This window comes from Dendropsophus ebraccatus, chromosome 8 (genome assembly GCF_027789765.1).
Source record: "Dendropsophus ebraccatus isolate aDenEbr1 chromosome 8, aDenEbr1.pat, whole genome shotgun sequence".
Taxonomy (NCBI): Eukaryota; Metazoa; Chordata; class Amphibia; order Anura; family Hylidae; genus Dendropsophus; species Dendropsophus ebraccatus.
The window spans coordinates 23,876,320-23,899,489 of record NC_091461.1 but is presented as its reverse complement, the minus strand read 5'-3'; the positions used below and the strand labels follow the sequence as shown (position 1 = coordinate 23,899,489).

Here is a 23,170-nt window from a genome sequence, read left to right as displayed (position 1 = left end):
CACAATTGGCTTTTGTAAAAATAAAAAAAGTAATTAAAATAAATTACATTGGCTTCTTCACACCAGTTTGTTATTTAAGTGGTGGTGATATTTAATAAAATAAAAAGGAATCTATTGAAAAGGGGCGTTTAAGGAGGAGCCTATTCAGGAAGAGCCAATCAGGAGAGTTTATTCAGGCAGAGCTATACAAGGAGGGGACTATTCAGGAAGAGCCAATCAGGAGAGTTTATTCAGGCAGAGCTATACAAGGAGGGGAATATTCAGGAAGAGCCAATCAGGAGAGTTTATTCAGGCAGAGCTATACAAGGAGGGCACTATTCAGGAAAAGCCCATAGGAAGGGGCCTAATTCAGAAAAGACGATGAGGAGGAGCTTATTTGAGAAAACATGATAAGACGGAGTCTATTTAGGAAAGGCTGTTAAGAAGGTAAGTATTCTTGAAAAGTCTTTAAGGAGGAGCATATTTGAGAAGAGCCAATAAGGAGAAGTCTATTCAGACAGAGCTAATAAGGTAGGGTATATTTAGAAAAAGCTGATAAGGAGCCTATTCAGGAAAATGGGGGGCTATTCTGAAAAAGCTAATAAGAAGGAGCCTATTTCAGAAAAGCCGATAAGGAGGAGCCTATTCAGGAAAATTCGATGAGGAGGAGCATATTTGGGAAAAGCCAATAAGGAGGAACCTATTCTGGAAAAATCAATAAGGAGGAGCATATTTGGAAAAGCCAATAAGGAGGAGCCTACCTGTGCAGGAAAAGCCATTCAGGAAGAGCTGATAAGGTAGGTCTTATTCAGGAAAACCTGATAAGGAGCCTATTCAGAAGAAGCCAATAAAGAGGAGCCTTTTCAGGAAAAGCTGATAAGACGGAGCCTCTTGAAGAAGAGCCAATACTAGGGAGCCAATTCAGGAGAAGCTTATAAGGAGGAACCTATTCAGTTTACAGCTGACAAATTTTTAGCAATTATAAATCTTAGGTGAGTCAGTTCTCCAAATTAAGAATAGTCAACTCAAGTGGGCAAACCAGTTCACTCACGTCTGTTCTGGACTTCAAGCGAATGTACCATCAGTGTTGCACATTAATAAAATGGCGACGACACGGGGAATCCGGTGCTGCAGTCCTTTTTTTGAACTGCGGCTGGATTCCCAGCACACGCCGGCGGTGTATTACCGAGCACCGGCCTGGGCTGAAGCACTGGAGGCGGGCCCGCCCCTCTATGACACGGCTCCATTGATTCAAATGCTGGTGCTGCTCTATCCATGTGCAACACTTAAAGCGAATGTACCTGATAGTATATTCGCTTTAAAGTGAACCTGTTACTTGGAAATATGGTACCTACTGTAAGTACTGACTGTGTTACACAGTTATTTGGAAGCGGATACACATATTAACATTATGTAGCTGTCTGTGTCTACAAAGGCTAAGAAATAATGTTTTATGCCACAGTAAGTGTCAAAGAGGTGTGGCCCAGGCAAATCAGAGCTCTGAACTGCCTCGGCCACACCTCTTTGGCGCTTAACTGCTACAGTATTTTTTAGCACTTTGAAGTTGCAGACTGCTAACTCACCTCCACTTGGTCCTAGATCTACAAAAAGAACTCAGGATAGGTAGGAATCAACTAAACTCTGTTCCTATTCTAATATCATAGTCACTATGTGACATAGTGTTATTCTTCTTGTCAAATGTTACCATAACCTGCTAAAAAAATAGCACTTTTATAACTTTATACTCATACAAAGTATCAACTAATAGCCCATATTGTTAGTTGAGGTGCTTGTACTCATTTATCATACTCTCCAGACAGTAAACCTGGGTTTTGACAATCCAGCCAGATTTATTGAAAAGCTAACCCCCATGACGCCAATTACTTTTTCTGATGGATATATCCAGCACGGATTTTTTTCTTATTTCTTTCACCATCACTTTTTGATATTTGGAAGACTATGATAAATCACTGGAAACATTCTTAAAAGTTTTTCATCATAAAGCTTGCCTCTTCGCTAACTTGACTAAAGTCATTGACAAATATTGGCATTGTGTAGAGGTGAGCCAAACCTTGACAAATTTGCTTTGCAGGTACTGTACTTCGCTGACAAGCAGATTTCCTATTACGAATCTGTGTATACTGAATTTAACACAATGAGGGTGAAAAAAAAAATTAAAAAGGATTCCTATTTCAGCCTTCATTAATTTATATAATATGGCTTTGTGATTGGAACTATGCCACCTGCAAAATGCAGATGGTAGGAATTCTGGGGGAGATTTATCAAACATGGTGTAAAGTGAAACTGGCTCAGTTGCCCCTAGCAACCAATCAGATTCCACCTTTCATTTTCCAAAGAGTCTGTGAGGAATGAAAGGTGGAATCTGATTGGTTGCTAGGGGCAACTGAGCCAGTTTCACTTTACACCATGTTTGATAAATCTCCCCCTGTATGTTTTATTGTAATCCTCAACTACACTATTCTAGGGTCTCTCTGCTTTGGGCAATCTTCCTAAGGCTCTATTACACAAAGCGATTGTTGGCCATATTTGTCCGATTATCGGCCGTTACAGTCGATAATCGCTTTGTGTAATAAAAGGCAACGATCGGCCGACAAGTTGTTAATAAAGTAAAGTGATATTTTTACATCATTGTGGTTGTGCAGTTCATATATACCTGCTTCCTTTTTTCTTTTGGTTGTTTGCTATTGTTTGTAGCAGGTGGACTAGCGCGCCCTTTGGGCTACCGGTGCTGCCTGTCTGGACTTTTGGTGTTAGACATGCACAATGTTGGCTGATCGTGGTCTTTCAACATGTTAACAAACGACTATATGGCAAAGATCTGATGCCATAACTGTAACAGGAGCGGCAGCAGCAGACCGCCGCTATCTTCTCTGGGCTGCCCTGATAAGGCTGAATTTATTTTTAAATTTTTATTTATTTATTTATTTATTTTTAATTTCAAATTTTATTTTTTTGCACTAAAATGGTAATTTAAAAATATGGACCTTTTTTTTCATCCCATAAGGAAATATTGAAGAACTAAGCAAGTTGCAGTAAGGCCATAAATTTACCATTCCACCTGGGTAACCTCTATGTAGCTTAAAGGGGTACTTCAGCTGAAATTTTTTTTTCTTTTAAATCTACTGGTTTCTGAACATCATTTAGATTTATAATTTACTTCTATTTAAAAATTCCCATACTTATCAGCTGCTCTGGACAGTTCCTGGCATGGACAGAGGTGGCAGCAGAGAGCACTGTGTCAGACGGGAGAGAATACACCACTTCCTGAAGGACATACAGCAGCGGATAAGTACTGGAAGACTGGAGATTTTTAAATAGAAGCAAATTACAAATCTATATAACTTTCTGACACCAGTTGATTTGAAAGAAAAAGATTTTCGCTTTAAATTGGAGGGGTGGTTATAGCTAGGGATAAATTAATTCGATGCTGTATCCGTGTTTTCCAGGCAGTCCTCAGGCTGCATCCACCTTCTCCAGGCAGCGGTCTTCCATTTGGAGTGGGCTGTCCATTTGGGGCAAGTGCCAGAGACGGATTTCTTCCAGCTCAGCCTCTCACTGCATTGTAAAGGCCCTATTACATGGGCCAATTATCGTGCGAAAAATCGCTATATTGTTCGAATTTAAACTATAATCGTTCTGTGGAATTGCAGGCAACGATCGAAAAATCGTACGTATGTCATTGATTGTTGATTTAGATCTGAACCTAAAATTATCATTAATCGCTCGCTAATTGTTCGCTGTAATTCCATGTTCATTCTCTCAAGTTCTGCATTTGTTCACTAATCGTTCAGTGTAATTGCACATTGTCCATTGTTTTGCTGGGATCAGAAAGAATAAACTAGGGATGGTCCGAACCGAGTTCGGTTCGGGTTCGTACGAACCCAAACTCTCGGTAATGATTCCCGCTGTCTGCCCGCTCCGTGCAGCGGGCGGATCCAGCGGGAGGACCGCCTGGAAAACTTGGATACAGCCATAGCCATAGGCTGTATCCCAGTTTTCCAGGCGGTCCTCCCGCTGTATCCACCCACTCCACGGAGCGGGCAGACAGCGGGAATCGGAGGGTTCGGACCATCCCTAGAATAAATGATCATAATAACTATATCAATAACGACTATCGTTTTGTATAATATGGTGAACGATTTCAGGTTAACGATAAACAATCTCGTTTGTGATCGTTTATCGTTAGTCGTTAATCGTTAAAAATCGCTCTGTGTAATAGGACCCTAAGTGTATGAAGTCAGAAGCGTATCCTGCCGCCCGCTTCAAATGATAGGTACCCTTTAAATCTTTTGGGTTAGTGCAAACCCAAGCTTATGTCAACTACGCTCATCTCTACTTCTAAACCCTCAAGATTTTACGTTTATGGGAACTACATAGTCACTGCAGAAAAGTCAGCGAGGATAGAGGAAGTACCAACAGGAGGTTGCAATTTGGATAATCGTGTCCAGCTGCAGGACTGCGGTAATGCTCGGAACGCTAGTGAAATTAACCAGCCGCAGTTGATAACTTGTTGTTAAAGGATTAATGGTGGTTAGAAAATGTTGATAATTTGCCTAATGCGATTCTTTCCCGAGGTCCAGAGGTTGAGGCTATAAACTTTTTATAAAGTCCTTTATCATCTTTGGAACATCCTCAAATAAACGCTGAGCCATATAAAGAGTGGGGGGTAGGAAGAGATCACTCTTTTTAATTGGCCCCGGTCCCGTGGTCTCCTATAGAGAGGTAGCGGACACCGAAAGACTCATCCGTGATTGAAAGAAAATCCATTATTAGTGAATGCAAAAAGAAATTAGACAAGGAAATTTAATCTGCGCACGGTCTTAGGGGGGATGTTTACCGAGCATGAAGTTGATTTGGATGGGATTTGGCAGATATTTGGAGAGATGCGAAATAAAGAGCAAGAAGTAAAGACGAGGAAGATCAGATTTAGAGCACTTGAAGATGTATGGACAAATATGACCCTTAATAAAAAAAATTTAAAACATAAAAAAAAACTATAGAACTATTGGATTATACAATTTATTGTCCTTTCCATATACTGTATACATTAGATTCTCAGCAACAGCAGTTTCTTTACTTGTGTTCTCATGGTATCTTTCAAACCCAGTGCATCAGTAACCCCTTCTCCCCATACAGGTCTAGTACTGTATTATGTTAGTCATTAGCCCAGCATAGTGATAGCCTTTCATGGCAGATCAGAGAGGAGTATGTGTTTTGATTGGCCTGAGAAGTAAGGTAAAGGAAGTCCATGTGTGTGGGTACTACTGGCAAACAGCCCAGCTTTGGTATCACTCTTGAAATGGCAAGAATAAGAAATAGCTATGTACCATGGTTCTCAGTAGAGAGGAGCGAAGTGAATCTCGTGAATCGCGCTGATATTTTGATTTGTTCTGTGAAGCAAATTCCTGCTGATTTGTTAAGGAAATTTGCAAAAAAAAATTGTCATTGGGTGGGAGAAAGAGATTAACCCGTCCAATCAGCTGCAGGCCTCTCTGTGATGTCAGCACCTCCCCCTCAGGCGGTTTGTTACGGAGGTGGCAAGTTGGCTGTGTGTGGAGGAGAGAGCAGGATGGCAGCAGGCAGTTACAGCAGAGCAGGGAGACACTAAGGGTGTTATTATAAGGGCTGATAGGGGCCTGATAATTGTACACAAGCGCCAATCTGCTAGTTCGGCGCTCGTTTACTTGGCCTATTCCACAGCCCGAAAATCGTTTAACAAGGGCTGCATGGACATCGTTACCGATGTCCTTGCAGCCCTTGCTTAAACTGCATACATTACCTATCCATGGTCCAGGGCTCCTCCTGCGGTCCGCTTCTCCCTGGATCCCACGTGCTGCAGCTTCAGAGCGGCTTTCTTAGCTGACAGGCCGCTGAGCCAATCACTGGTCGCGGTGATCCCGGCCAGTGATTGGCTGAACAGCCTGTCAGCCAAGACAGGCTGCTCTGAAGCTGCAGCATGTGGGACCCGGGGAGAAGCAGAGCACAGGAAGAGCCCTGGACCATGGATAGGTAATGTATGCAGTTTGCATATCATCAGCCGCTGGCCGCGCACCGCTATTACACGTAGCGATGCGCGGTCGGTGCCCAACAATTATAGGTTCAAACTTATATCAACAATCAGCCGATGATCGTTGTCATCGGCTGATCGTTGTGTTTATTATACGAAACGATAATCAGACAGATAGGGACGATTTGGCCGATTATCTAACAGAGTGATATAGGGACAGAGAGGAGAGGAATGGCGGAAATTGGATGAGTGACTGGCTGATTGACTTTTTTCTTATTGTGATTTTTGATTTTTCACACTTTTACATGCTTTAACAAATCCCCCCTCCTGTAATAGTCCCAGTATTATAGCTACTATAGTTTTGACTGTTTTAATGAAATTCGTGAAGATTCGGTTTGCGAATGTTAACGAGTTTGACCGAAAATTTGCGACTCATGCGAAACAAATGTCAGTCAGTTTCACTCATCTCTAGATCTCAGGTCCTCAATAACAGCAGTGACAGCATTGTCACCACTCTAAAGGGTTAATTGAAAAAAAAGGCAACTAAAAAAAAAGAAAAAAAAAATCTTTGAAAGGAAAGGTACGGCTTAATAGCGGGAAGTCCCCCTCTCTCTTCCTAAAGTTTCTGGATTAAATGTGATCAGTCTCTTCCGCAGCAAATCCTCCTCTTGTACTCTGTAATATGCTCTCATACAGTATACATGTGTAGAACATTAGAGGGCACCATTATTTCCATCACTCACCAGTAAACCCTAATGTAAGATGAGACTATGCATCTCAGAACAGGTCTTTACGATTTACTCACAAACAAGGTCTCCCCCCACCCCCACCCCCTTTAATCCTCCACTTTAATTGAAATGTTCTCCGGTTGACTTTCTCCTTATTAAATATTGTGCGATTATTCTAATTACCGTCACGTTCATCAAATTATGTCATGTTCTTGTTATTAAATGTAGCTCACTTATCTTTCTGAAATTGGAAACGCTTGCGTCGGGATTCCCGGAGAACAGATTTTTTCTTTTTTTTTTTCCTTCCTCCTTTAAATGGCAACGAAGTTAAAAAAAATGAAGCGGTTCTGGCTGCGCTGGCTGTCAGCTCGGTAAGCAGAGGAAGAGAAAAGAGAATGAATATTTCCAGACATTGAACTTACATGAGGGAAGAACAAGCTCCTTGATTAGAAACCATGCCTACTGGCGGTGCGGACTCACACGTTCAGCGCAACTTCACTGAAGATCTACTGAGATGTCCCACTCGCCCTCAGCCAAGTGAATCTGTCAGCCCAGAAAGCCAGTTTTATAACGTTTTGTTTTGTCCGTTTCTTCGTTTTAGTATGTGGAATCGTACATTTGAGTAAACTCGTGTAAAGTACTTGTCATTCCCGTAATGACAGGTTTAGATTAGCGTTCAAGTAATTTCACATTGTAGGACCTGTACTATGAGCTGTAGATGGGAACAGCTTAATTTTAACAGATCCGATAAGAGGTTCCCACCATTAACATTGAGGGCGTATTCTAATGTGGGCTTAATTTTCATTGGGGGGCTGACTGCCTACTGGGGCTCATTCAATTAGGTAGAAGCTATGGTGGACTGATTTCAAATAACAGAGATGTTAAAGGGGTACTCCAGAGAAAGTATGTTTTCTAAAATCAACTGGTGCCAGAAGGTTAAACAGATTTGTAATTTACTTCTATTTAAAAATCTCAAGTCTTCTAGTACTTATTATCTGCTGTATGTCCTGCAGGAAGTGGTGTATTCTTTTCTCTCTGCTGCCACCTCTGTCCGTGTAAGGAACTGTCCAGGAGAGGTTTTCTATGGGAATTTGTCACTGCTCTGGACAGTTCCTAACATGTATAGAGGTGGCGGCAGAGAGCACTGTGTCAGACTGGAAAGAATCTGGAAGTAGCCGCACATTGGGGACCGAGGAAGCAGAGTAGAGGCAGTGGTGAGGGAGAAAGGGAGGTAATCGTATGTCATTTTTTAATTTGCCCTGTCTCCAGGCCTTCCACCAAAAGGGATTCTGGCTGAACCACCCCTTTAAGGCAGATCTATCAGAATATATAAATCCAGAAGGTTTTTTTTCCATACTTTTTCAGGGGTGTTTTCTTTTAGAGATCTGCTGTCCCGTTCTATAAATATGGCCGTGTGGTGCAGTGGGGGTGCTGGGCCCGCCTCCAGTGCACCAGACATGCTAATTAACATATAACATAACCAGAAACGGCCGTATTTACCGAACGGAGCGGCAGATCTTCAAATGAAGGGCATTGCTGGAAAAGCACTTGTGTGCGGAAAGATTAGGTTTAGGGATCAAATTTAAGCAGATATATAGAAAATTCTGAAATGTTCACGTACTTTGAGCACAATTGTATATAAAAGTAATTCTAAGACTATTCTAAGACTTCCATTTTAACATGTGGGCCGTAGTGCCCCTACATAGGTCTTCAATTTCATATGCAGTTTTACTCACTGTATAGAACTATAGAGCATTGTCTCTTGAAAAGAACAGCTCCATCCAGTGTTGGACTGGCCCACCAGAGGACTGGAAAATCCTCCGGTGGGCCCCCAGCTTTAGAACCTGCACTAACACTGACTGACATGTTGTTTCTCACTGGTTCTTCATTGGTGGGCCCCCAGGATCATTTCCTCTAGTGGTCCCCAGATACCCCAGTCCGACACTCAGTCTATGTGGCACTTAAAGAAGCAGTTCACTTTTTATTTTTTTGCCTCCCCCCCGGGTAGCCGCTGTCAAGTATACTTACAGAAGATGATCGGTGTCCCGTTCCCGTCGGTCAGTTCCGTCCCGCGGTGCCGTTCACATCGGGCGCGCGCTCACTTCCGCCGGCTGCTGCGAGTCCTCTTCTCTGACCAGTGATTATACGCCGGAAGTCACTCGCTTCCATGCATTCTCTATGGAAGCGCGTGACTTCCGGCGTTCAAATGACAAGGGAGAGAAGAGGAGTCACAGCGCCGGCGGAAGTGAGCGCGCGCCCGATGTGAACGGCACCGCGGGACGGAACTGATCGACGGGAACGGGACACCGATCATCTTCTGTAAGTATACTTGACAGCGGCTTCCCGGGGGGGGGCGAAAAAAAAAAAAGTGAACTGCTTCTTTAATGAGACGGTATATTGTTATAGTAGGTCTGTACAGTTTTTTCCAATGCCTTTTGTCTATACATTTGTATGCATTCACTGGAGTTGACTTCCCTAAAACTTCCAGCCCTTCCGTTATTAGTTGCACCGCTGTAGGATGCAGAGAAATTCTTTAGGGATTTTTTTTTCGGGATTTTTTCCAACAAGTGGCAATAACCTAATAGGAAGCAGACTGTTAGTTATACAGCCAATAATGACAAGGAATGATAATAGGAATTTCCCATTGGTTTATTAAGTCTTGCCAGCAAATAACACTTCCACCTTCAAGTCTACAGTGTGCATGAGAAAGAACAGGCTCAATGACTGCGAACAGATGAGGAGACAGCTAAAGGATTGCTCTTTCCATAGCGTGCCCTAGAGGAAGGTAGCATCATTCCTGAAGGATAATAAAAAACAAAAAGCAGAAAGGCCTGTTCACACTGGGTGGGTAAAATATTTAGTTTTTTTTTTTAGTGCACCATGTGAATGCAACCCAAGCTGTTGAACACAAGCTAACACAGAATTTTTTTTTTTTCGCATATCCTCCCATTATTATATAATTTTTTATTTTAGTTTACAAATACATTTTGAGGGGACGTGGCTTGGCTCTTTTTGGCGGCTTCATGAAGAATGAATGGAGCCGCGGGTCACATGGCGACCAGAGGCTGTATGCAAAACAAAAGGCCCGGGACCGATCTTGTGATCTCAGGGGGCACAGAGATCAGACCTCCCCCCCAGGGGCGTAAGTAGAATAGGCTTGGCCCCATAGTAAACCTTTGCTCCCCCTCTTTGATTACTTAAATTTTGATTGGGCCCCCATGACCACTAAGCCGTCAAGTGTTGTCGTAACTGCAGGCGATAGTCAGGAGTGCTTGCAGTTGAAAAACCCAAAAGACCTGCTTGGCCACCAGGTCCTGAAAATGATGACAGCTCAGGGGGCCCAAAGTATTGCAGGAGCAGGCCACGGGCCCCCTAAAGCCACTATGCCTCCAACCTTCCTTGCGATCTCTTACTTGTACCCTATCCAGTGGATAGGAGACAAGTACGTTTTGATCAGAGAACCCCTTTAACAGAGCAGCAATGCATATTATACTGTATGCAGTGCTGCTCATAGTGTACAGTAACATGAGTCTCTGTCCATGTACATACATATTATGATGCACTATGCAGATAGTCAAGGGTATGTATCATAAAGATAAACCCTACCTGCCATGGGGCTCCTGCAAATAAAGGTCCTATCTGCTTGAGTCCTGTTGATAACCTGTGAAGGACTCTCTTCTCTACAGACACCGCAAGTATATGGGGTAGTTGGCAGAAGGGTCAAAGGAAAGATAGAGGGTATATTAATTCTGGATCCTTCTGGTTTGGTTGGCATTTTGCAGTCCCAAAATGAGAGGCACCATGTTGATCCTTGCTGTGGGGCCCCTTTTTCTTTGTGTATGTTCCTGGTGATTGCATTCAGTTTGGGAAGGGGGCACTGGGTTCATACATATTTGTACTTTTTGTCTTACTGTGGGTCTGATAACTGGAAATTAAAGTTGTCGATTCTCGCCATACGACCCTCGACCGGGACAGGTCTTGCCTATATGTTATAGATGTAAAAGTACAGATCCGTATTAGGCTGGTGTAAACCCGGTCTTACAGAAAAAATACACATATAGTAATATAATATGTTATATATTAATGAGAACTCTGTAAAAAGTGAATCCATGGTCAGATGTCCATAGTCAGATCGCTGGCTGCGGCTCCTTATAGCCGGTGATGTAATTGTACATTCTATGTGCTTAGCTCATTACCTGGATCTTAATTACCGTTTTACCTTCTTTAAGGGTCATCCATCAGCACTGAGATTCCTGGTAAGATCTAAAGAGGGAGAGCTGCTGCTGAATGTGGAAAGAAATGAGTAAGTACAGTTAATGGCTTTCATTAGTATCCTGTGTGAATTACTGGTGATGGTGGTGCTGGCGCTCAATGTTCTGTCATCGTCATGCCCTGCAGGATGCATTGGATGTACATCATAATCCTCTGTAAATAAATGGAGACGTTCATCATTAATAAGTGAGCCACCGACTTGTCGCTCCTTCATTTTCCAGAATGCTTGGGTTACCTTATGAAAGTCTTGTCTTATATTATAAAATCCCTGTTAGAGTAGAAAGGCGGCACTCTGCAAGTCACTGGTGCTTCTGGTAGGAAAATCCAGGCAAATAGTAAAAAAATATCATCACTCACCAAAATCGATTGATGCTTATTTATTCAGTGTAGTAACTTACAAGTGGCAAGAAGGGGTTTCGGCCCACTGGTCTTTATCCAATGAAGAGTTGTTGAAGGCCAGTGGGCCAAAATGCGTCCTTGTAACCTGTGATTTACTACACTGAATAACTAAGCATTCACTGATTTTGGTGAGTGCCGAGATTCTTTACTATGAACCTAATCCATATAATTTATCCACAGATATATATTATTACCTACCATTAGATTGAGATCCCCATCATTCCCCCCATAAATCCATGCAGTGTATCACATTATCACAGACTCTCTACTGAGGAAGACTATAATACTTCAGCCTGCTCCTCCTGGTACCAGAGTCCAGAATGAGTAGAATGAGGTTGTTAGGAGTCAGGGACAGGGTGACACAAGTACAGGTGAGCTCTGAAGCTGGCACCCGCCCCGCTGTCCCTGCCTACTTGCCTCAGATGCTCTAATAGCAACGGACAACTGGACGGCAATCCCTGATCTCACTAAGTGCCACACCAAACAAAACAAGACAATACACAACACAATAAAGGGGAAGTCCGGAGTCCAAGTCAAAAACCAGCCGATCAGCAAAGCACAAAATCGTGTCCACAGGGGTAGTCAAAGGGTTAATAGCAGAAGTCAGGTAACCAGAAATAAGTGCAGGAAAAACACTAGAAACTAGGCTCTATCACAGGCACTGGACCTGATACAAGTGCAGGTACTTATAGAACCTGTAGTCCCAGCCCCAGGCGTGATTGGGGCTGAGGCTTCAGGTCCTATATAAAACATTTTGACATCCAAAATTGGGACCACCAAGAAACACCCACCATTGGGCAGGCAGTACAGAAAGTCCCAACCCTTTTATGGCCAGATTTACAAGAGTCTCTCACAGAATCTATACTTTTGGATTTATTATATTATTACTATTAAATTGTCTTATGCATATGGCTTTCATACCTTGAGGCGTAGTACCATAATCAAAAAATTGTATGAGTTTACTGGACCCTCTGTAGTCCTGATGTGCACAAAAGGGGTGCAAAGTGTGGGGTGTATCTCATAATCTAACTTGAGCGTCTAGGACTCCAGTATTGAATCCTGAATATAGCCCCCAACTATCAATAAGGTTTTGGTATTGTCTACCAACACCAGGGTGCAACTACTACTTGTGCTCGCCCATATATGTTGGCAATGATATTTAAAGGGGTGGTTATCCAGCGCTACAAAAACATGGCCACTTTTGCCCCACTTCCCCCCCCCCCCCCAGGTCAGGTGTGGTTTGCAGTTAAGCTCCATTTACTTCACTGGAACTGAGTTTTAAACCCCACCCAATATTGGGACAAGAGTGGGGCAAAAGTGGCCATGTTTTTGTAGCACTGGATAACCCCTTTAATATGTAGACCCTTTAATGTTGAGCCTAACAAAGAGCATCTACTGGGCCTCCTTGACCATTTCGGAGATGCAAGTTTCAGCCAACAAGATGCAGATATAGAGATATGTGACTACTCTTGGTACATAGTGACATCATAGGCCCCGTTTGGGATAGGACACAGATTATTTTTACATATTCCATGCTTAAATTTGCACTAAATCCATGTAATAGCACACAGCGGTAGAATATAGAAGCCACAAACTAAAATATTACAAGCCACTACCGTAAAGCATCCGTTTTAATTCAGCCCCTTTAATTATTGTTATTAAAGTGTCAAGTGGTGGAAAATGTATTATATGTAATTATGATGAGCGGGCATCCTACCGATCTTACACAGCAACGGCAAATGCATCAATACATAAAATCTATGGCTTTTTATATTCGTGTAAAATGTTCCTTATTATATTTGGTGAAATGGATGGAATGTTATGCTATGGATGACAAGACACTTAATAGAATATACTCTGCTCTTTGGGCTATTTCACAAAATAAAGTTGACATATAATCAAAACTTAATGATATTCTATATAAATGTGGGAATTGCATCCTCGATACTGTTGAAGAGGCCCTTCCAATATTCTCTTCTACATAAAGGGATTGATTCATCTTGACAGACTCTTATTGAAATTAAACTAACCTGGTGATCATCTATTCTCCATGGATTTGGCTTCTGAAACTCTTTTAATGCCAGGGAAGGTACAGCTAACCCATTGGAGTATATATATATATATCGCATATAGATTTTGACTGGGTCTTTCAGAGCGAGGTCTGCCGATACTTATCAGCTCTCCATGTTGGCCCATAAATGGAGGACATGATGTGTGATGTTCTAATAGGAGATATGGAAAATAACAGTCCAGTATCTGCTCATGTGTTTACACTGGTCAAGATGGAGTTGAGCAAACTTCAAGCACAGCCTATGGCCTATGTCTGTATCCATGTTTTCCAGGACTCCCTAGGGCTGCATCCAACTTCTGCAGCCACTGCTAATCAAATGCAGCTCACTTGGGTTTGGGCAAACCTTATTGTGCTCGATGTTCACTTAATTCTAGTCCCATCCCATTTTCTCATGGGTGGTGTGAATCTCTAAACTTCTTTCTGAAAAAAAGAGCATGCCTTCTTCCACACCGGTGCCTGGCCACTTCTTGGTCTAGAGGGGGGACTTGGGACGTGACGTTCCAGACCCGCTCAGGCAGTCAGCAGCTGTAGCTGTGTCCCACCTTGGCTGAGTGGGCCTTATACATCAAGCCCCAGGTCTCCACTCAGACCAGGAAGTGGAGCGGAGGACAGCGGACACCAGCGCTAGAGCCGGGGAGGTAAGTCATGTTGTTTTTTCACCCACCCCCTCCTGGCACTTTTCCAAAAAATGTCCCTGCCCAGAATTCTCCTTTAATATCCACTGATTCGGTTGGTGCCACTGTAGCTCTCCGGATCCATGATTAACCTCACGGGTCACTACACTCCAGATTTTTCCAGTCCTGCGTTCAACTGGCTCAAGGCCTTGGCCTCTTGGAGAAAACGGCTGCCCTTTTATGCAGTTTTAAATGTTGTGCAACATGATTTCATTCTCTGCTCACCATCTCCTTCCCCGCTGTTCCTAAAGGTTTTACCCTAATGGTGCTCCCCCATTTCATTGTTTTAGCCTCTTACATTCACTTTGGTTGCATTTTTCGACTCTCTCTGTTGCTGCCAAAGTTTCACTGGTCCACTTAAAGGCGTTATCCAGCACTACAAAAACATAGCCACTTTTCCTCCTCTCTTGTCTCCAGTTCAGGTGTGGTTTGCAATTAAGCTCCATTTACTTCAATGGAACTCAGTTTGAAACCCCACCCAATCTGGAGACAAGAGAAGGGAAACGTGGCAATGTTTTTGTAGCACTGAATATCCCTTGGATCCTGCAATGCATCAAAGCCTGGACACAATAAGGGACATCCCCATTTGGTGGTGACTTTGGAGTCATCCCACCACTAGGATTTATTTATGGGTGATTCATAAATAACTTATCTAACTGATGACATGTCCTATGTGTGTAATGATGACTACCAGGTTATCCAGGCAGCTTAGTTCCAGTGTAGTAAAAGTAGCCGACTTGTAATACCACACACAGATTGAGGGCAGGGGTGGTGCTGTTTTCACAAGAAAGTAGCCTTTTCTAATCCTTTATAACCCCTTCAAAAATGTATTGGAAATGGAAGCTTTTCTAAATATGCGTACATATTATATACCAAAACGATTAAGCTACAATAAAACCTAAAATGTTTTTTTTTTCTTTTGCCTGGAATACAATAATTGCTCTTGAAAATACAAAAAATGGAAACATCATAAGGAAAAGCAAAAAAAATGTAAAGCCATTATTAACAAATTCGTTAATATTTTATTTCGATGGCTGCTTCAGAAAAAAACCGTAATAAAAAAAGAAGAAGACTCCTTTTTAGAGAGAAAACCTTTGAGCAGTTGTAAATAATACATTTACAATATGTTAATGGAGCGACGCTCCTAAATGTTTTATCAGCTCGCTGCCGATAGATGAACAATTCTAATTAATCCATTCTAGATTTGCTCGGCCCAGAATTAGGTGTCACAATTTTATGATTAGTCATTACTCTCCTGTCATCGCTAAAACACTGAAGAAATGGGAAGATAAATGGTTTTATGGGCTTTTTATAAAGTCTCTAATGAATTACTACATGCAAGGAGAGAGCTGTACGTTTGTCCACCATCGAATTATCAGCCGTAATAATATTGTATATTGCCCGGCGGTTTCATGAATAAACTAATTGTCTGTCAATACGGCTGCCCTTTATGTTCATGGCCGACTCAGAAAATAGTATTAAAGGGGAGATGGGATTTATTGTTTACGCTTCTTTTTGCCTATAAAGGCGCCAAAGTTATCATATCATGAATTTAGTACCTTGTAAAGTGATACTGTCCCCCCCCTTACTCTCGCTTCAGTAGACAGTGCCACCTAGGCGGGGCTTCACAGCAGTTTGGCCCCACCTCCCTGCTGGGGAGAGGGCCCAACTGTCATTAAGCCCCGCCTAGGTGACACTGTCCAGAGATTAAATGGAGTGATTTTAGAGCAAAAAGAAGATTTATAGAGGTATATATTGCTTGTGTTGTTTTTTTTACTCCATACTTCTAGCTTGCACTTTTTCCTTTTTGCCTATAAAGGCGCCAAAGTTATGATGAATTTAGTAGCTTTTTTATATGGACTTTGGAGTAGAGTGAGATTGCACAAACATACAGTATATCAACCTTGTAAAGTGATGCTGTCACTGCCCTTTTTTTCGCTTTAGTTCAGTGGGGCGGGACTTCACAGCAATTGGGCCCCACCTCCCTGCTGGGTAGGGGGCCCAACTGTCATGAAGCCCCACCTAGGTGACAATATCCACAGATTGATTGGAGTGATTTTAGAGCAAAAGGAAGATGCAGACAAGTTTTATACAGGTATATTTCGATTGTGCAGCATCTAAGCTTGTGGTTGGTGTAGATAACAACTCATAGAGTAATATTACTTTAAGGCCGAAATCACACCATAATTGATGAGCGAACTTGTTGAATGCTAGGGTTCGTCCAACTACATAACCCTCATCTATGTTTTCTAGAACTTCTTAGGGCTGTATCCAACTTCTCGAGCCACCAGCAGTCAAATGCTGAGCGTTCGGGAACTTATCACTAGTAGTCAGCTAGCAATTATGTTTGGTTCATTTTCAAAATGATACAGGTTAGGCTAGGATCCAAAAACATGGTTTGCCTTGCTCCTAGATTTTAGCCACACATGTATAGATTCATAAAATTAAGCTGAATATGGTCATTAGCTGACTACTTTCAAGCCATTAGATGGGCACTGTTTCTTACAACTTCTTTTCTTTTTATAGCCAATGTGATTCCTTAAAAAAAAAAAGTAAATCGCTTTTTTTTACCAAACTAGTCTTAGTAACAGCTAGATCAGGACAAATTACCATGTACTATGTGCTGGACAGTGGAGATTGGAGCTATGTACCTGCAAGCTGAGCCAGTCTGGTATAGATGATCCACACTGTTCCTTAAAGTGTCACTGTCACCATAAAAAAATGTTGATACATCATAGAGACATAAAACAAATGCAACAGCAACCTGCAGGTGTAGGGGCTTACCTTATATACTCGCCCCGACGTACATGCGATTAAGAAACGAGGATCTTAGCAAACCATTTGATCAAACAGAGTGTACCATGTCACCACATTAAGGTGTCCTCAGAGACTTGGTCCTACTCTAGCATTCTCACACTAGCAGTGGCCTCTCCTGGGCTAACATTAAGCCTACAAACTGGGCAGATAGGATCCATTAATCTCTATTTTAAGCACTTACAGGACATGGGAGGAGTGTAAGCCAACAGGAGGTAGCCACACCCCCACATACAGCTGAGGCAGTCCGGTAAAGATGGTCCATACTGTTCCTTAAAGTGTCACTGTTACCATACAAAAGTTTTGACACGTCATAGTGACATGTCAAAAGTTTTGATTGTTTTGGGTCTGACCCATACCAATGGGGAGAACAAGTCGGGAGAAGACCATGCTAAGCGCAATCCTCCCCCAGCTCTCTGTCATGTGATCATTTCGGCTCATAATGTAAGTCTATAGAGCCCGACTACGAAAGTTTATGTGTGAGATCAACTGATAGAAAGTCTAACGAGGTAAACCTGTAATTCTCCTATACCCTAGGAGGGGAAAGTGACTATTGAAAAAAAAGGGTGACAGGTCCTCAAGGAAGACTGTATAGGTGTAAAATGGTATAAAACATAAGGTTTATTTACTATATAAATCGTCGTCTATAATAAATACATGATAAACTAATACGTCATAGAAAAATTGACAAAGCAGTCTATATGTTGCAAATATACAGAAAAAACTTCAAGGAAAAGGCATAAAATCATAAAAGGATAGAATAAATAGTTATAGAGCCAATAAACCTCGGGGTGATCAGCCTCACGAGGTATTGGAAAATATAAAAATTGTAAAAATATATAAAAAATATATAAAAAATTATGAGTATTTAGTTTAGCAGTAAAAGTGGATTGTTATAAATATGCGCAGGTGATATATGTACAGAACATAGAGCCCGTTGGTGAGAGCGTCTTTTGATGTTGTAAGCTCTGCAATGTGCAGCAAAAAGTCATTAATCGGATAATAGCCGGCTTCTTAGAAGAAAGTTAAGACAGTTGTTTAGTGTAGCTCGGCCCTATTACTCAATCAAATCTTACTGGATGTGGTAAGTTAGTGGTGCTGTATGCACCGCTCACCCGTCTGGCGGCTTTGGAATCTCCTTGCGGTGTCAGGCCGATGGAGTATCCTGGTATAAGCTGCTGTCGGTGCGTGATGTTTCTGGTTGCTGTCAGCACTTCAGGCGCTCACGTGGGCAATGAGTAGAAGCTCCTTTTGTAATGGAGAAAACCTGCGCATGCGCATTGTGCTTTGCTCGCCGCCGGACCTCGTGGGTATTTTTGGCGGTAAGTCCACTTGTGCGGCAAAAAAGATTAATCAAAAATTAGTCATATAAGTGTAAATCAAGCTGGACGCGTTTCAAAGTCTCCCTAGACTTTTTCCTCAGCAGCAAGTTACTAACTTGCTGCTGAGGAAAAAGTCTAGGGAGACTTTGAAACGCGTCCAGCTTGATTATTATGCTGACACTGAGCGGGGAGCTCTGACTATCGGAACGGATCTGAACACTGAGACCCAGGACCGATCAAAACTTTTGACATGTCTCTATGACATGTCAAAAGTTTTCTGTGGTGACAGTGACAGAACATTATAGGAGTATTCTTCTCACGCACACGTCTACAAGATCACACTACAAAGCCATGATCTGCTTCACAAAGTATGTACACAAGGGACTATGCATTGTGCATGAGCTTAGGACCTAGTTTATATTTATATCTTTTATAGCCAAAGCTAAAAATGATTCCAAAACAAACAATATACTAGTAAAGCGTCTCTTTCTACTTCTCCCTATACGCTCCACTGCTTTTCAATAATACATAAAAACAAGTATTAGAACACAACCAAAGAAGAACAGATACAATGATGTATGTCAGAAGGATTGAACAGTGAAACGGAATTTAAAAAAGGAAATTGTACACAGCAACAGGCAACAGGAAATATATATATATATATATATATATATATATATATATATATATATATATATATATATATTTAGTGAATAAAAACTAAAGGGCTTCTAGGTTGACATATATTTTAGATTTTTCCTCCATAGCAGCAATGTACATTGAGATGTTGTATTTTTACTGTTTTATGGCCCTACTGTATATGTTGTTTGCGAATACTGCTCTATAAGAGAACTGAAGGAATTACAAGGAGTCCTGGTCAAAAACCAGGGATCTTCCTGCAGAGAAATGACAGCTGTTCAGCATTAAACCCCACATCAGCCTCTGGAAGATGAAAATTGTATTTACTCTGTGTGTTGCCTTAGGCCACGGCGAATAAATGTGCTTTAAATTAATAATCGTTCCTTAAACGCTGAGTATACGCTATCCCTAAGTTCAATGGATAAAAGATTATCTGTGTTTTTATCACATTTTAGAAAATGGCACCACCAAGGAAGGATATATCGAAGGGTCGGGTGAGGGCACCTACAGAATGTTACATGACTGATCAGTTCTATGTTAAAAGGCTAAGGCCATGTTCACACATGGTAAAACAGTGGCTGTTTAGTGGTATAACAGCCGCTGTCTGAAATGTTCAACCTGGCCGCTACTGCAGTACCAGCCGGGTTAACATCACTTCTTTTAAATTGGAATGCTGGCACATTCAGGTGTGCCCGAGCTCCAATTAGCCATAGCAGACAATGTAAAGTACGTCCAGAGCCGCACTTTACATTGTCTACACAATCTATTTAATTCAGCTGCTATTCAATAAATACTGGGCACACAAAATAGACATGAATTTTCTGTGTGACCGCATGGAATCCCAGCCGGAGTGTAAACAGTGTGTATACACTCTGGACGGGATTCCATAGGGGTTAATCAGCCGTTGTGATTAAACAACGGTCGTTGTTGCGAGCCTGCAACAACGGACGTTGTTTAATAAAAAAATACAGCGTGTGAACGAGGCTTTAGGCTGCATTAACACGTTGTCCGTGCACATGCACAAATTTATAGCTTGTTGCTTTGTATTGGTCTACTTAGATGTTCAGTGTGTTCACGTGTCCCCAATCCGTTATGTGAAAAAATAGGAAAAGTCACAACTCGAAGCGGGATTCCCCTATGAGATACGTGTTTTTTATGGATGTACATGGATGTAAATTTTGTGGCTACCCCAATACATGTGTACCCCATAGACAGTAGCCACCTAGGCACATTACACCTCTATTCACACAGGACATTCAATAGGTTATAGTGATCATATATTTATCAACCATTTTTTAAGTTTCTTGTAAACTTCTGCAGTCTTGACCTTAAATCCGATATGTGGAGCAACTTCCCATAATGTATAATGTAGTGGAAGGATCCGTATGTTTTATCATTCAGAGGGTTGTTCCATGACGAATGGGCAGATTCTTCTCGGCAATTATAGGATAAGAGCACAACTTTGTTTTACTACAGTAGGAACAGTCCCTGTTTTCTTCTGACTTGCGTTTATACCTTGGGGCCGTGTTACATATCATATTTGTTGACTGAAGCTGGGAGAAGACTATAAAGGAATGAATAATATATAGGTATACTGTATCGGCTGCTGCTATCTAGCCACATAGGTAGCTAAGGGCGATTACAGGCTTGTATTACAATGCCTGTAGTAAATACTGTAAAATTTAGCTCATAAATACTGAAAATACTTGGCCATTAAGGGGTTAAGAGAGTATGCTGGTGCTGTAGAAAAAAAAATATAATAATGTGCAAGTGCATAGTAAAATAGAGAGTAAAAAAAACTATATTTACCTACCTTACCTACTCTTTGCAGTTCCGTTTGTACTTCTTCCTATCCACCACCGATTGTCTTTGACCTGCTTTCCGAGATGAGCACTCGAAGTAAGACCTGGCTGCAGTGGTGACCCATCACGCCAGTGATTGGCTGAGCAGGCACTTCCTCTTCTGATGGCTCATCTCAGATGTAGGTTGAAGAGACCAGCAGCAAAGAATTGGAAGATGATGAACTGGAGCTGCAGTGGGACCAGCAAGGCACTGGTGGTAGGTAAATTATATAAAGGGTGGTAGGTATATAGTAGATGGACAGTATGTGTAATAGGGTTATGTATTGTGAGATTTAGCAAACATGGTGTAAAGTGAGTATGTGTGTGTGTGTGTGTGTGTGTGTGTGTGTTACCATGGCAACAGACAACAAACAACCCATGTGTAGTCATGCTCTCTTCTATCAGATTCTTACATCTTACTAACATTCATTCAGTAAGACATAAGGGATAGATCAAGGTTAATATGATGGAGGGTAATGCTACACAGCATTTCCTTCTTTTAAAAGTGGTGTTTCAGGTAACTTTTCCTAACAAAATTAATTGATCATTCATTTATTATCCGAGTTCCCTCTGATACTATTAAATATTGAGTCAAACATCATACATCATCCTGCAGAGAGGGGAATATCTATCTATCTATCTATCTATCTATCTATCTATCTAACAGCATTGTAAATCAATTGCTGATCAATTGTGATCAAGTTAACCCTGGCTACTCATGTAAAGCCTGGAGATATATATATATATATATATTTATATATACAGATATACAAACTTGCAGTGCTGGCCTTGCCAGGGTTAACAGAATATATTCCTTTGCATGTTTTTTTTTTTCCTTCAGTTTCATAACCACAAATCTTTGTCTTCCAGGCCTCAATGAGTTTTCTTGAGTTTTGCCTTTGCTCTTATCCCTATTTATCATGGAGAATTTTCAGTCTCTTAAGTAATAATGCTCCGTGACCCAGACAGTGACCCTGAAAATGATGATTCTTCTTCTTTTCATTATTTTTCCTAATGTTTGGAAATTAACTGTAGTTTGTCTTGCATAAGTCCCCTACCCACAGCCGGATGATAAAGTAGAGCAGGGGGGTGAGCCGAGAACGGCTTGGCATAGCCTCAATATGTAATTTACTGATCTCTAAGCAACAGCACAGACATCAGAGAAACAACACAAAATTACTAACAAACACTGTACATGAAACAATAGAAGTCTAGAATAACATAAAACATTGGGCACTTTGGTTGCATACAACATACTAAGCCTGCCTGGGATAAACTTATACAGCAGCTATCCTAGATAAAAATAAAAAGGAACTAATGTATGTGTAGACTAGAGATCAACCAACTGGTATTTTTCGGCTGACAGTTTTTTATACGGAACCCTTTATAAACCTCTTTGAAACCTTTAAAATATGTCCCACATATTAGCCCCCACAATGGTGCCCCATACAGAAGTAATCCCCCTCAGTGGTTTGCAATGTAGTGCCTGACATAGTAAGAGTGCCCCCTAAAGTAGCCAGCCTGCTTAATAATGCCTCATATAGTAGCCATCCTCCCCACAATAGTGTCCCACATATTAACTCCCACTATGGTGCCCCATATAGAAGTCAGCCCCCCCCCCATGGTTTTCCATATAGTGCCTCACATAGTAAGAGTGCCCCATAAAGTAGCCAGTCCGCTCAGTAGTGCCCCATATAGTAGCCCCCCCCACAAGTGTCCCACATATTAGCCCCACACCCCAAAATAGTGTCCCACATATTAGCCCCACAATGGTGCCCCATATAGAAGTCAGTCTCCCAGTGGTTTTCCACATATTGCTTTACATGGTAATAGTGCCCCATAAAGTAGCCACCCCCCTACGATAGTGCCCCATATATAGCTGATGGCATGGTGATAGCAGACGCTCCTAGCGCGGTCTCCGGTGCCCGGCGTGCACAAGAGCTAGAGCCTGCCAGAGCCAGCAAGGGCCCTCACGCGGTGCTGCCCACACTTTATCTTCTCCATGGAGCTTTGGCTCACATTTCTGGAGGGGAGGAGGAGGAGGAGCCGGCTCTGCCTGTGGCCTAGAAGTTAAGGGAACCTGTCACCCCTGGACTGCCCCTGGAACTACCCCTGGATACGGCCTCCACACCTACCCCATCCTGCCAGTCCTGATGCCGGTGATGAGCAGATGAGCGGGCGGCTGTATCTCTGCATCAAGATTGACATCAGGAGCGAGACTGGCAGGATCAGGTAAGTATGGGGGGGGTTCGGATAGGGTGGGTTGTGAGGGCCATCCAGGGGGGACAGGTTCCCTTTAGCGCATTGCAACAGATTATAATATAGGTGGTCCAGAAGAGCGCCCATATTATAATCTGTTGCAATGTCCTATCGGCGGGTCAGCTCTAGAAAATCAATTTATTT

The 23,170-nt window shown here is 42.0% G+C and overlaps 1 protein-coding gene across 3 annotated transcripts in view; it reads left to right on the top strand.

Annotated features, from left to right (window-relative positions):
- ADAM12 (ADAM metallopeptidase domain 12) overlaps positions 1 to 23,170 on the top strand; it is a 395,681-nt gene that overhangs the window by 76,357 nt on the left and 296,154 nt on the right. For all 3 annotated transcript variants that reach the window (XM_069980036.1, XM_069980034.1, XM_069980035.1), the window contains exon 3: positions 10,965 to 11,038. In XM_069980036.1, coding sequence (XP_069836137.1) covers positions 10,965 to 11,038 — 74 coding nt within the window. The remainder of the gene's footprint in view (positions 1 to 10,964; positions 11,039 to 23,170) is intronic.